This window comes from Stenella coeruleoalba, assembly GCF_951394435.1.
Source record: "Stenella coeruleoalba genome assembly, chromosome: 2".
In the NCBI taxonomy this organism is placed as follows: Eukaryota; Metazoa; Chordata; class Mammalia; order Artiodactyla; family Delphinidae; genus Stenella; species Stenella coeruleoalba.
Genome location: NC_137147.1, coordinates 1,891,910 through 1,907,291, shown reverse-complemented (window position 1 = coordinate 1,907,291; position 15,382 = coordinate 1,891,910). Strand labels below are relative to the sequence as shown.

At 52.0% G+C, this 15,382-nt stretch overlaps 2 protein-coding genes across 2 annotated transcripts; both read right to left on the bottom strand.

Annotated features, from left to right (window-relative positions):
• Window positions 1–2,732: 2,732 nt before the first annotated feature.
• LOC307182963 (ras-related protein Rap-2a-like) lies at window positions 2,733–5,706 on the bottom strand. The gene has a single exon (XM_079914754.1). The coding sequence runs from the start codon at window positions 4,694–4,696 to the stop codon at window positions 4,094–4,096; it is 603 nt and encodes a 200-aa protein (XP_079770880.1). The 5' UTR covers window positions 4,697–5,706; the 3' UTR covers window positions 2,733–4,093.
• Window positions 5,707–13,112: 7,406 nt separating this feature from the next.
• Window positions 13,113–14,901, bottom strand: LOC307182547 (uncharacterized protein). The gene is made up of 2 exons (XM_079913890.1): window positions 14,726–14,901; window positions 13,113–14,442 (listed from the first exon to the last, which is right to left on the bottom strand). The coding sequence occupies exons 1-2, from the start codon at window positions 14,744–14,746 to the stop codon at window positions 13,270–13,272; spliced, it is 1,194 nt and encodes a 397-aa protein (XP_079770016.1). The 5' UTR covers window positions 14,747–14,901; the 3' UTR covers window positions 13,113–13,269.
• Between the last annotated feature and the right edge of the window lie 481 nt (window positions 14,902–15,382).

Below are 15,382 nucleotides of genomic sequence, written 5' to 3'. Positions count from 1 at the left end.
CGCGGCCAAAGATAATAAATAAATAAATAAGTAAATGATAAATAAATAAAGCCCATTAAAAAAACCAAAAACAATGGGCACCTTTGGGGCTCTCCATTAACTACAGATTTGGCACACAGCTGCTAAGCTTTCTGCCATTACGTAACGGGAAGCCCTGTTGTTCACCTCCTTCTGAACCCTCACTGACAGCATCCTCCAAGTCCAGCTTTCCACTGATGGTCTGTCCATGGTTATGTAGCATTTATCTAACAGTCCTCAGAATCCTTCTGGCCTCTGCCCACAGCCTGGTTCCAAAGCCAGTCCTGCACTTTTAGGTATTTGTGTGACAGCACCCCATTTCCAGTTACCAAAAAGCTATATTAGTTCTCTATTGCTGCATAACACATTACCTTAAAACGCAGTGGTGACAACAGTGAACATTTATCATCCCAGTTTCTGTGGCTCAGCTGTGTCCTCTGCTCAAGGTCTCCCCCAGGCCGCAGCAAAGGGTCAGCTGGAGTGGCTGTCATCTCAAGGCTCAACTGGGAAAACATCCCCCTCCCGAGCTCCCTCATGAGTCTGTTGGTGGGTGTCAGATCCTCTCTGGCTGCGGGCTGGAGACATCAGTTCCTTGCTACAAGGCGCTCTCCACTGAGCTAGTCACAACGGGCCAGCTTGCTTTTCCCGGAACAAGGGCTCTGAGAAAGAGACAGAGTGGGTGAGCAAGATAGAAATCAGTGTTTCTGGAACATAATCTTTTTTTTTTTAGAGTTTTTAAAAAACTTTTACTTTACCTATCATATTTAATATTTCCAAGACTAAAAAATATAGAATGCTTCACAAATTTGTGTGTCATCCTTGTGCAGGGGTGGAACATAATCTTGGAAATGACACCCCATCACTCTTGTTATGTTATATTCCTTAGAAGAGAGTCACTAGGTCCTGCCCAGACTCAAGGGGAGGGAACCACACAAAGGCATGAGTACCAGGAGGCGGGGATCACTGGGGGTGTCTCAGAGGCCAAGAACCAAGAAGAAAAGGACAGATCACACAAGTTTAAAAGCGGGCAAAAAGAGCGGGCATTTCACAGAAGAGGAACTCAAATGTCATTTAAAAACCTCCAGGGGCTTCCCTGGTGGTGCAGTGGTTAAGAATCTGCCTGCCAATGCAGGGGACACAGGTTCGAGCCCTGGTCCAGGAAGATCCCACATGCCATGGAGCAACTAAGCCCGTGTGTCACAACTACTGAGCCTGCGCACCTAGAGCTCGTGCTCCGCAACAAGAGAAGCCACCACAGTGAGAAGCCCGCGCACCGCCTGCTCGCCGCAACTAGAGAAAGCCCGTGCGCAGCAACGAAGACCCAACGCAACCAAAAATAAATAAATAAATTAAAAAAAAAAGAAATTAAAATAAATAAATAAAAATAAAAACCTCCAAAAGAACTCTCAGCGTCACCAGTTCCCTGGTGGTCCAGTGGTTAGGACTTGGCGCTTTCCCTGCCATGGCCTGGGTTCGATCCCTGGTCAGGGAACGGAGATCCCGCAAAGCACGTGGCAAGGCCAAAAAAAAAAATTCTCAGCATCACCAGCACTCTGAATAGTACAAACTGAACCATAACACACTAGCAAGAAAAAGATCTGTCCGTGCCCTGAGTTGCAGGGCATTTGGAGAATCAGAAGCAGTCACCCTGACTGTGGGCAAGTGAATGTTCCTCACTCTTTGGAAACCAGTTTCACATTCCCCAGTGCTAAACAAAGGGCTTGTGATTTGAACACCATTTTCGAGCTATCAGGTTGGCTGCCACAGTTTCATGGGTCCCTCCACCTGGGCACAGTGCTTCCGGGTAACATGGTACCCTGACAAGTGGTCATATCGGCCACTTGCAAATTCACTGTAGGGTTATTTAGGTCTCAGTTGAGGCCAGAGGGACTGCAGGAAACTTGTAAATAACATGCATAAGTTAGAAATTAGAAATGCAGGAAGAGAAAGAAAATTAGTGCCTGGGTCTTTAATTTTATCTGTGTGTGTGTGTGTGTGTGTGTGTGTGTGTGTGTGTGAGAGAGAGAGCATATTACACCCAGAAGGCTGCTTCATACATATTCCTGAGGTCACAAGAGCGGATCACCTGAGCCTGACCATTCCTGTGTTGACCAGTCAGTCAGGAACACCCCTGGGCTCTAAGCCGACGCTTGGATCTGAGTGGTAGTCTGAGATGGTTCTAGTAATTTAAAGGAAGAAATAGCTATTTATGTATTTTTTCCCGGATCAGGCCTGATATCCAGAGGGCCTGGGATCCAGGGACACAGAACCTCCCCGGAGGCCTCAGCATAGGCAGGTAGAGTCAGAAAGGCAGGGCAGGCAGGGCGAGGGGAGTCGCCAGCTGGCAGTCCTGGGGCCCCAGCTCTCAGGGCTGGGAAGGGGTTGCTGTTCACCCGCCCACCCCAGCCCCACACCCTGCTTTCTCTGCACCGCCCACACCCAGTCAGGGAACAGTCTTGGCTCTATAACCTCTGCTTCTGCAGGAGGAGGGGGCAGCTTTGGACGAAGCTGAGGCCAGGAGATGCTTCCTGCCTACCACCCCACCGCCCCCTCCCCTCCTCCCTGTGTTTGAACCGTCCCCTTGGAGAAATGATGGTTCGGAAAAGGGTGTGAGGTAATGCTGCCAGGAGGAGTGACCCCAGGAGACAGAGGGTCAGAGAGTAGTGACTTAGCTGGGTTTCAAGGCTTCAAAAGTAAGCACCCCAACTGCCCCAGCCCCCACCATCCAGGGGAAAGAGAAAGGGATCAAAGACAGGGGAGGTCCCAGCCTAGCCCTCTCCTGTGGGGCGAACTGGCTCTCAGGCACTGTTAGGTTCTAAAATATATTTTTTGTGTTAAAATCCATCCTTCTAGTCAAACATCATATACAATATAAATAAAACTCCCAGAGCCTTGTATAACCATCACTTTATAGATAACTTTCCTTTAACAAAATGATTTCAGATCGCAGGCACGGAGCTTTCCTTTTTATTATTTTTAGAAGTTTGCTCAAATGGCTAAGTTAGGTTCGTAAATTTGAAAATTTTGTTGCAACGGCTGAGGTAAAATTGTTAACTTGTGCAAATAAACACAAGTAACTCATATCAAAGACCAGTTTTTAAAATTATAAAACAATAATTTTTTAAACCAGTACAAGAAAAGTCTCTTCTATCGTTACGTGAAAACTATACAAAAAGATTCTTCACGTTTTGCTTCTACTTCAGCACCCCTGTCACTGTTAAGCTAGGCAGGTATTCAGACAACGTATCCGACTCCGGCAAGTGACAGGGAAAATAACACCAGCCGCAGAAAGCACTTCTGCAAAAACGCAAAAAGATGTGGTGCCGCTTCCACCCTAGCAACTAACTTGTCCGGGAAAATAACTGAAAAGCAAAGGTATGGTGTACGGAGACTTTAGGAATTGTAGCTTTAGGTTCTAGAAAGACAAATATTAAAAACTATCAACTTCTAGAGTCATTTTATTTTCACTTAATTTACAGATGCAGAAATCGACTAGATGTCAATTACAAAACCGAAGGCAGAGCTGAACCGTCTTTGCCTGAGTACACAGTTGATTTTTCCCCTCCCAGGGTATACAACATCCCTTTCAAACCAATGCTATGTATGTCATAACTATATTTAGAAATACGCAGAGAGGAAAATATTACTGCTGCAATTCAAGGCTGTAAATGAGAGGGGAACACATGAAAGCCTCATGGATTGGAAAGCTTCGATTTAGGTCATGTTCCTCAATCAATGTCAAATGTCAGATGACATTTGAAGGTGTTAATTATGACCAAAAAGAAAAAAAAAAAAAGAATCCTGCAACAAACCCCACTCGAAGAAAAGGGTAATACTCTCTCCATACAAGAAAAGAAAATCGATTTTTAATTTCTTCTTCCAGCACTGTCAGAGGTAAAGTTCTCAACAAAATATTTAAGAAGCTCTGGACAGTCTGAAGCACCGATCTGAGTCAATATATAGAAGCAACCACTTGTTTACAGCTGGATAACTTTCTTCAAAAAGGCAGAAGAGTAAAGTGAGCTTCAGAAATCAAGAAAAGCGATGAATACAGGAATCATGAACCGTTTGCACATCAGCCGATGAACCTTTCCGATGGCCACGTCTCCTGCGCGTTGGTGGGGACGGCCGGAACCTCTTCCTCGGGCGGGGCCAGGGCCTCCATCTCGCGCACCACCTGCGTGAACACCTGGTCTACCATGAGTTTGCTCTTGGCCGTGACCTCCAGGAACGGGCACCGCCACTCGCGGGCCAGCGCGCGGCCCCGCGCCGTCAGCACCTGGCGCTGGGCGTCCAGGTCGGCCTTGGTGCCCACGAGAACCAGCGGCACGGCCTTGGACCCCCGCAGCCGGCCCATGCGCTCCCGCAGCGGCCGCACCGCCTCGAACGAGGCCTCGCTGCACACGCTGTAGAGCACCACGAAGCCGTCGCTGTTCTTGATGTACAGGTCCTTGAGGGTGACCAGGTGCTCGGCGCCCACCGTGTCCACGATCTCCAGCAGGGCGGGCGCCGCGTTCACCTCGATCACCTTGCTGAAGAGCTCCTCCACCGACGGCTCACACTGCTCGGGGAAGCTGCCGCAGGCGAACTGCGTGGCGAGCGCCGTCTTGCCCACGGCCACGCTGCCGAGCAGCACCACCCGGTAGCCCTTGGCGGGTCGCGGCCCCAGGCCCGCCATGGCCCAGGCGCGGCTGGCTGGACGCGCAGCCGGAGGAATGGCGCGCGGAGGCTGGGGCCCGGCCGCCGGGGCCGCGGGGGCGTGGAGGCAGGGCCGGGGAGGGAGAAGCAGGGGGGAGAGGGGCGGGGACGAAATCAGAGGGGAGGGGACCCCGGGGGCCTGGCGCTCTGGCTCTGGCGTCGGGGCCGCGGTGGGCTTCCTCCGTCGCGCCCAGACCTGCCCCCGCCCGGCCCCGATCTGCTCCCTGCGGCTCAGAGGTCACCCGCCCCGCCTCCGGGACGGGGCCCCCCGCCCCCCGCCCCCTTCTCCGGCCCCTGGTTCCCGCGCAGCGTCTGCCCCGCCCCCGGCCCGGGCGGTCTGGCGCCGGCCACCCCCCACCAGCTCCACGTCCCGGCCTCCCTCTCCGGTCGGTCCCGAGCTGCCGGCCGCGCTCCGCCCAGTACCCCGTCGGCCTGCCGGCTGGGGCCCCTCCCTCAGTCCCCGCTCCTTGCCACCCGTTCCTAGGAGAGCCCGCTCCGCCCGCGGGACCAGAAGGTAACCTGATCCCTTCCACGTCAGCCGGGAAATACCAGCATTTCTCCACCATTTCAGATCCAGTCTCGTGGCCGGAAGCCAGACTGGCCTCGCTCAAGGTCAGGCCTGGTGGGGCTGCGCCGCTGGGGCACCTCTCCTGGCCGGGAGGACCCCACGGAAGGGGGGACCGGTGAGGGAGCTTCAACCGAGGGCCCCACGTTGCTCGCTCCTGGCACCCATTCTGTGCCCCTCGTGCCCCTGCCTTCACTCTGGCCCCCGCCAGCGCCCTCTTCTCACTGAGCAGAGCCCAGGGGAACTTTATAAAATGTAAATCACGTTTCACTCCCCCACTTAAACCCTCCCTGGCTTTCTATTGGGCCCTCCTGATCTAAGAGTAGAAGTGACCGCATAACTCCAACCCAAGCCTGACAATGAAAGCATGAACCCATTCACCCAGCGGCAGGCAAAAACCGAAAAACCCGGGGAAACGGGGCTTATCACCCTGCTTATAAAGGGGCTCCCCCAGGTCTGACTCCCGTGCCCCAGTCTCTCTCAAGCTTCCATTCTCCAGCTGCACAGCCTTCTTGCTATTCCTTGATGTCGGAGCGGAAAGGCTGTGTAGGGACAGAGGGGGCCGGACAGAAATTCTGGGATCGGCTACCTGAGTAAACTCCGCCCACTGTCTGTTTCAGGCACTAACAGGTGCCTTAGGACTTCAGGGGCCCTGCAGGCCTGGGTTGGAAGTGGAGATGAGATATCCACACTGTCCCTGTCCCTAGGCTTGGGGTACCACTGAATCTCCCTCATTCCGGTGCAGCCCTGAGGGAGCAGGGCCGCAAAACTGACCGAGCTGGAATTTCCTGGCTCCCTGGCAGCACAGACTCAGAGATAAAGGTTAAGTGACAATAGGACACCCTGCACCTCGGTGTCTGTGGTCAGCTACAGAATGTGCTTTTCTATAAACAGTGCATGGAACATCCTTAACGTATAGTGTTAATTATATACTTAATACAACAGACAACTTGATTTCTAAATTGAGAAATCGTACAAGACTTATTCTCTGACTGCAAAGTAACAAAACTAAGAATCAATTTTTAGAAAAGGATAAACTGCAAACATTTTCTGGAGAAATGCAAGTTCCATATAGGTTTCAACAACTCCCCGTGGATAACTTTTGAGAGAAATAGGGGACTCACTGTCAAAACAAAGTCCCAAAATGCACAAGGAAAAAAAAAGTCACTCTGAGTGAGAGCCACTGGAAGCACCAGACAACAAAATCACATCCAGAAAACGGCAGGTATTAGTGTTAACAGATACACAAAATAATTATGTCTGTGTTTAAAGAAATAAAATCTTAAAAATATAAGCAAGGGACAAGAGACTGCGGCCAAGTAGTTTGAAAGAGATTCTCCCCCAAAAAGGAAAAAAAAAACCTTCTAGAAATGGAAAACATAATCATGTATTATTTTAATTAACACAAAACACCCACTGATAGGTTAAACAGGAGATTAAACATGGCTGAAGAGAAAATAAAGCCAACAGTATTCAGAGATGTGAATAATCCTGGACCAATTTTCATCATACAGTGACCTGTGCCTGCAGGAGACAAGGGTTTCTTCAGGTTGCCATGAGGCTGCCGGACAGTCACAGGGTGCCTTAAATTGATAGTTGGCTGGTTTGAGCTTGTCATTATTATTTGGGGCTCTTAAAGCCCTTAGCAAAAGTCAGCCTGACCCACAGTCCTTCTTCTTACCCTGACCTCAGTTCGATTAAAGGACCACTGCTACCACGTAGGCCCATGCTTTACGTTCCATATGCGTGACATCCTAATGCACCCCTAGTGAGTCACTGTAACTGTTGCCACAGGCCAAAGCTCATCACCAGCTCACTTACCACCAGCAGTAAGCGTCCTACAACGGGGTCTGAAAGGTGCGTGACATATCTTAGAATTCTTCCCCAATGTTCTGCTTTCTACAGCCTCTTCTGGTACTAACTCTCTTAGTTCAGGTTCCCTCCAAAAGCGTAATCTATAACATGGGACATGGTCTTGTGGGCAAAGAGTTTATTTTTGGAAGTGATCACGGAGATCAGGAACGGGGGCCCTGGAAAAGAGAAACAGGGACGGGGGGATCTTATGCCAGGTGCATTGCTGAGTTATCACTGCTGTGGGAATACTTGAGGAGCAGTATAGAACGAACATCAGAATTGTCCACTGATGCACAGAAGCGAGGGGAGCATGTGTCCACTGGCACCCATTCCTCATTGCTCCAGGGTTGCCCTGCAAACTCCCTCTTCCATGTGTGCACATGTGCCAGGTAGGTTGAGTGAGCTCCAGAAGCATTCCGAGCAGCAGCAGTAGAGAGCAAGGGCTGTGCAGTGCAGTTGAGGCAAGCAGCAGCCAGGCTCCATCTGCACAACTAGCTGGTTGCTGTAGCCATGACTAGAGCAAGAAAGTGGACCCAGAGTACATGAGTTTAGGGCATAAAAGATGACTGACTCAGTTCTATTTTTTTTAAAATTGAAGTGTAGTTGATTTACAGTGTTGTGTCAATCTCTGCTCTACAGCAGAGTGACTCAGTTATACACACACATATATATATATTCTTCTTCTTTTTTTATTCATTTCCATCATGGTTTATCCCAGGAGATTGGATATAGTTCCTTGTGCAATACAGTAGGACCTCGTTGTTTATCCATTCTATACATAATAGTTTGCATCTACCAACCCCAAACTCCCAGTCCATCCCTCTCCCTCCTCCCTCCCCCTTGGCAACGACAATTCTGATCTCTATGTCTGTGTGACTCAGTTCTAATAGTTTGAAAATACCTCATTTGGGGCAGGGGGGCAAGTTTAGGAGCATATTATCTGCAAACAATGGTGAGAATATTGCTTATTTCCTTTTCTTATCTTATTGCTTTAGCTAGACTCTCCAAAAATAACAATACTGAACCAAAAGCATAATTGCTGGCAGCCCTCCTCATTTCTTTTCTTTTTAAATTAATTAATTAATTTTATTTATTTATTGGCTGTGTTGGGTCTTCGTTGCTGCATGCGAGCTTTCTGTAGTTGCAGTGAGCGGGGGCTACTCTTCATTGTGGCGCACGGGCTTCTCATTGCGGTGGCTTCTCTTGTTGTAGAGCATGGGCTCTAGGCATGCGGGCTTCAGTAGTTGTGGCACATGGGCTCAGTAGCTGTGGCTTGCGGGCTCTAGAGCACAGGCTCAGTAGTTGTGGCACACAGGCTTAGTTGCTCCGCGGCATGTGGAATCTTCCCAGACCAGTGCTCAAACCCATGTTCCCTGCATTGGCAGGCAGATTCTTAACCACTGTGCCACCAGGGAAGTCCCCCTCCTCATTTCTGAATAACAGAAATGTCTTTATATCACACAATTAATATGATGTTTGCTTTTGTTCTCTAACCAATATTCTTTATCATAAGAGGAAGTTTTCGTCTATTTATACCTTAGAGTTTTTACTGGGAACGTCAGCTGTTTTTTGTTTGTTTTGTTTTGTTTTGGTCCGTGATAAATACATAAGGTTTTTCTCCTTTAATTTTGTTAATTTGTTGGTGGATTTCCTATTGGTGAATCCTTCTGTTTCTTACCTCATCTCTTACACCACTCTTCTCCTTGCTACCTTCTAGACACAATGGCCTGTTCCTTTGGCAGGCCAATCGGTGTTCCTGTCTCAGAACCTTCACATTTGCTGTTCCCTCCTCCTGAAATTGTTCTCTCAGATGTCTGCAGGGCTCACTCCCTCATTTTATTCAAGTCTCTTGCTCAAATATCACTTACTTAAAGGGGTCTTCCCTTGCCCCTTTAAGGGGGCAAGAAGTAAGTGACAGGTAGAGTTGTATCCGCCCCCCCAATCACATGTTGAAGTTTTAGCCTTCAGTACCTCAGAATGTGACCCTATAGGGTCGTTTCAGATGTAATCAGCTATGACAAGGTTCTAGTGGAGTAGGGTGAGCCGCTAATCTAGTAAAACTCGTGCTCTATAAAAGGGGAAATTTAGACACACACACAGGGACAGCGCCGCATGAAGGGGAAGACAGAGATGGGGGGGGCGGTTTCTACAAGCCAAGGAATGCCAAAGATTGTTGGCAAATCACTAGAAATTAAGGGAGAGGCATGGAATGAATTCTTCCTCACAGTCCACAGAAGGAAGGAACCCTGCCCACACCTTGATCTCACCCAGGATTCTGGCCTCCAGACTGTGAGATACTAAATTTCTGTGTAAGTCACCAGTCTGTGGGGCTCTGTTAACAGCAGCCCCGGGAACTAACACATCAACCTGTAAGAGGGCTAGGACTTCAACACAGGAATTTGGGGCATACAGTTCCACCTACCAGAAACCCAGAACTTACTGTCCTACTGTCTTACTTCATTTGGGCTGCCGTAACAGAATACCATAGACTGGGTGTTTATCTCTCACATTCCTGGAGGCTGGGAAGTCTAAAGTCAAGGCGCCAGCAGACTTAGTATCTGGTAAGAGAAACTTCCTGCTTCATATGTAGCCATCTTCTTGCTGTGTCCTCATATGGTGGAAAGGGCCGGGAGCTCTGTGGGGTCTCTTTTATAACAACACTAATCCCATCCATGACAGCTCCACTCTCAGGACCTAATCACCTCCCAAAGGTCCCACCTCCAAAAGCCATCACCTGGGGAGTTATGTTTCAGCATATGAATTTGGGGGGAGGGTGATATGCAAATGGTATTATATGAAATTGATTATTTACTTGTTTATTGTTTCCCTCATTACAATGTATCTCCCATGAGGGCATAGACAGTAGATTGCTGAACCTACTGTGTGTCAGGCAGTACCTCCCACAGAGTAGGTAGTCCATAACTACAGTTCTGCTATGATGCTTGCTTTGAAAATGGGAATTTGTTCCAACACCATTGAACAGTTAGGGAACAGTTGGAGTATAATGTGAATTTTGCATTCCGTGTGATTTTGTTTACGAGAAATACTGGGTGGACGCAGAAGACTCCACCAGCTGAGCTCAGGTGTGTAGGAAGCACACACACTCACACACCTCAATGTCTCCCAGCTACCTCCTAACCTCTGTGTTATGAGCCACCCCCCTCCACAGCGGGGTTACAACATTCCATTCACCTCACAATACCTCCTAAGCTGCAGCCCTTCCGATGCCTACTTCCACAAGCAAAGTTCAGGCCTTTTCTGGTAAAGAATCATTTTTTTTGGTAGTATTTATGTATTTTTAAAAACTATTGAACTTGTACACCTGTGCTAACCTTCTGTATTAGGTTCCCATCTTTTTAAAAAATGTGTCACTGAGGAAGTATTTTGCGTGTTCCGCTCCAGCCCCATTTTCCCCGAAGCCCTATAGTTCTCATTGTACAGTTTTGCGTGGCACCCTGAATTTTAGGAATGCTTACGATACATCATAGCAAAACCGACCCTATTTGTTGAGTGATTGAATAAATGCTTGCCTTTCTGAATTAAACCCCAATTTATCCTGGTATATTTTCAGTATATTAATGAAATACATTTGCTAACCGTTTGTTGAGGCTGTTTGCATCCTAAAGGCTGCACAGAGTCACACAGGATAAGTTAGTGGCTAATGCAGGGCTGTGAAAGGACCCAGTAAGTGACACCTCATTATTCTTGCCCAAGGCCCAAGCACTCGAGAGATGGGATAAAGAAGACTCAATATTTTATATATTTTATATAATACATAAAATTGCACCTTGTCACAGATGATGTCTGGGTCGGAGCAGACGGCTGGCTTTAGCAGAATACACAGTGACCTTCCTAATCCTGAATCCCACATTTGGACTCACCTGCCCAGTGGTGAGCAGCCCTGCAAACCTACAGGCCACCCCAGTGGGAGTGGCCCCTTGAAATTCACGGCAGGGAATCACAGGTAGCAAACTTCACACCATATTCCAGGTGCCCACTCCCCAGACTCCTGGCCTGGTCTTATTATCTAGGACTTGCTGTGCCTGGGAGCCCGGAAACTGTCTCTGAGGCTTTGGCCCTAGGCCAGAGAGAATCACTCTGACCTCCAAGTCTCCACCCAGTTGGGAGGAACTGTGGTCTCAGTACCTCTCGGCACAGAGAAGGACAGCATTCCTGGGAAAGAAGCAGCTGCCGCTGGCCTCTGTGGAGAGCAACTGTATGACCCTCCTGGGAGCAGCAAACAAAGGAGCCCTCTGACGATCGCTAGAACTGCCGCAAACACGCTGGGCTGTCTCTGTTAACAGGTCTACCAGTGAAGACAAATGTGGACGCAGCTATTGCAAAGCGGAAGTGGTTACTCCCTTTTTTGGCAATTAAGTAGTTTCGGCGACTGGAAAAAATCTGCTGAGACTAGAAATTCTGAATGAACTGTTACAGAATCTTTCCTTGCACAGCTGCAGCAGTGGGGAAGAGGAAATGTCCCAAACAAAGAAGCTGAAAATGGGCATGGGGGGGGGTGGTATTTGCAATCTTGGTCACCAAGAGCTTTGGGTGTGATGGAGAAGAGAGACAACATTTTGAGCCTTTATAAAGTTCCCAGTTAGAACCGAGAATCCCACACAGTCTGCATCCTAGAAGGGCCATATCCTCAGTGTATGAATGAATTCAAAATTTTTCAAACACTCAGCAAAAGGAGATGAGAATGAAAATGTCCTACCCAGGGCCCTTCCTAGGACAAAAAATAAAATATCTTCCTTAAAATTTGTAACGAGGGCTCAGTCCAGCGGGGAGGGCACCGGCGGGGTGGTTTAAACTGAACATCCTTTTGAGGTCCTGGAAACAGCAAGCTTAGAAATTAACATTAAGGAGCCCAGGTCGGTAGTTCCTTCAAGACCCCGGAAGCAGTATAAGCCAACTTGTCTGGAAGGATGCACCTTCAGTGGGGATCTCTCAGATAAAGCTCATGGTCCAAAGTTACAGAACAGATAAGGGAACAAGTCACCACAAGCAAGAGCCAGCACAGACAGTGTAATTTTCAGGCAGTAGGGTTACCAGATCAAAGACATAAGATAAATACGTTTTAAAAACAAAAAATATTGATAGGTTAGAGACGTGAGGAAAATTGTGATACTAAATAAAAATACTGGCTTTCGCAGAATACCGGAGTCACCAAGGTCAGAGGCAACAAGAACTGACCTTGGTATCTCAGTGGGTATCTGTATTTCAGCCTGTGTTCATGGGGCACCAGCTCCCATTCAGGAGGCTGCGGGCTGCTCCCGAACTTCCCTTCCTGGCAACCTGCCCCGTGGACATTGAAGCACCAGCAGCAGTCCTGGAGGCGCCCCACACGTGCCCCCATTACGGCCACCTCGCTTGAGCTCTGCTTCTCCGGCAAGGCCTGGACAGAGCAGCTGCCTGGCCTTGAGAGGCCCTGGCTGGAGCAAGGTGCAACGCCTTTCCCTGATGCTCTGTCCTTTGTCACTGCCCCCGCAGTCTGCATTTCTTGACAAAGTCAGTTAAATTTGTCATCGCTGCCATTCTACGGTATATATGTATTCAGAACACGTCAACTAGAGCCAAATACCCAGTTTGTAACTAAGGTAGGTTCTAGGAAAGAGTTCATATGGGAGTCCAGAGCTGCATGCACCTGCCAGTCCTTGGAAAGCTCTGGTACACCTCAGCGTGAAGACGGCTAGAGAAGACGTGTGCAAGTGTGTGTGTGTGGGGGGGGGGACAGACATACGCGAGCTGAAATCCAGTTCCCCAGTGGGGGAAACTGAAGTGATTCCTAATGATTCCTGCATTCAATCCATCCGTTAACTAACAATAATTCAGCGCCTCCCGTGGTGCAGACGCTGTTTCAAACCCAGAGGCCAGGATGCCCACGGGAGCCTTCTGCCCATCCTGACTCGTTCTGGGACAGCCAGGCTGCAGCGGGGACGGGCCGGGAGTCGCGACCCCGCCTCCAGCTCCTCCTGCGCCCCCCGTCAGGAGTCCCACAGGAGCGGCGTCTGCGGGGGTGGGGGAGAGGCGTCGCCCTGGGAGGCCTGCCCTCCCCTCGGGCAGACACTCTTTCGCCACTCCCTCCCCCCAGGCCCAGTGGCGCGTCTCCTTTCTTCACCCTGCCGCCAGGGTCACCCTCCCCGACACCCTTCCCCCCGACCCCGGTGCCCGCCAGGTGGTCCAGGGCCTGCAACGCTGTGGGAGCTCCGGGAGGACAGGACTCCGCATTTCGACGCCCAGGGACCCCGGCCCGGGAGAGCGCTGTCGGGGGCGGAGCTGGGTCCGCGTTGGGGGCGGGGCGGGGCCGCGGAGCCTCTGAGGTCCCCAGGCCCCCCAACCCCGGCCCCTTCATTTCCTGCAGGACCGAAGACTGCACCCCGCAGTGCGCGTTTCCTTCTCGCCCCCGGAAGGGAGGCGCCCCGCCACGTCCCCGCGTGCCCCTCCTCCATTCTCCAACGTGACCGGCGTGCCCCGGGCGCGGCTCCGATGGGAGGGCCTGGAGGGGGCACTGGTGGGGAGCGCTCGCGGGCCGTGGACGGCAGGGCGGCGTGGGCGCCACTTGGTGCCGTCTTGTCCCCCCGCGGTCCAGCCCTCGTCGAGGCGCCGGCGCCGCGTGACAGGAGGTGGCAGGGCCGGGGGGGGGGGGTCCCAGCGCGCGGTCCCTTCCCCGCCCACGGCCTCGACTGCTCCGGCCGAGGCACCGGTGTCTCCTTCGAGGCCACCCGGGCCATGGCGAGCGCATCCTGCGGCGGGGAGGCTTCGGTTGGGTCGCGCGGGCGGGGCCGGCCCGGGAGGTCAAGGGCCGAGAGCCAGGCCCGCGGACCAGGTGGGAGGGAGCTGGAGGCGGCCCGGGCTCCTGAGCACAGGGTGAGACCTGCGGTGAGGTCTTCTGTCACCGCTGGAGCGTTCCCGGGACGGGCCCTCGATGCCCTCGGGGTAGTGGACCGGCCGGGCTGAGGCCTTGGCTCCAAGATCCTTAGACGGAGAACAGGGGCGCCCAGCAGAGTTTCCACGATTTTCACATCTGCCCGAGGGCAGGACAGTGTCCAGGGCGCGCAAAATGACCCCTCTCCGCCCCGGGGCCCTCTTCCCGCCAGGCCCGGTTCCAAAGGGGCTGACGATGTCGCGGATCCCTTGGCTGTGCCCCAGGCTCCGCCGCGCCCGGGCCTCGGCCAAGCGCACCGGGGTCTCCAGGTCCCTGCCTGTTTTGGTCCTGCACCGCCGGGAGGCAATGACCGCAGCGACACAGGAGCTTGGGGTGGGGAGTGCGGGATTTCCTGGGCTGGAGTCAGAGCCCTGGGCCCCTGCAAAGAGTGGTGTAGAGAGGAAGGGGGGCCGCTGAGACACCAACCAGGACTCCTAGGAGACCCGCCTGCTCATTCTCCCCAGCGGGTGGTGGGCGTGGTGATTAGGGAAGGGGGAGGGGGAGGAGGGAAATGAACAAACCGCTTCCTTCGTCAACAAGAGGAACATTAAGCCCTCCTTTTGGACCCCAGGTGTCTGCCCCACCGCCTCCCATAGCCACACGCCCTCCTCCTAGTGCAGGGATCAGGAAGCAAAAGGAAGGAAGAGGGACTTCCATCTCACCCTGTGAGGAGGATCGCGCATCACACAGGCCCCGGACTCGCCTGCCCCCTGCCCCCCGCACCTGCGTGGCAGGACCTCCCCAGCCTCTGAGCGAGACTCCCAGGGCTAGACGCTGTCTGTTCTGGGGGGCTGACGCTGTCTGGACGCGCTGTCTGGACGCTGGGGGGTCGAGAACTCCTGGGACTCTCAGGGATGGGCCAGGCTGCCCTCTGCTGGACGTCGGGCCAGGGTTGGAGAAAAGGTGGGTGGTGGGAGGGGGGATCCTGTGTATTTGGGCCCCCAAAGTAATGCCCTCCCCACCCAGCTGAGGGTCCTTCTGGGGGAAAGACACAGACTGACCCCGAGCAGGGTCCCAGGGAGGGACCAGGTTGTGGCCTGTAGACAAAGCCTGCTGGGAAGGGGGTAATCAGGGTTACGGGCTGATGGGGGCTGAGTGGCCAGACTTGAGTGGGCGTGGTGATCTGGCACATCCCATCAGCCTCCGGGCTCCCAGGGATCTTCAGTATCAGTAAAGCTGGGGGCCCCAGACAGTTCCTTGGGGACAGGGGGATGATGTGAAGGCCAGGCTTGCCCTTCTACCCAAGACAGAGGAGGGGCTGGGCCAGCACAGAGTGGCTCTGGCCCAAGCTTCTCACAACCCTTCCCAGGGAACCTCCA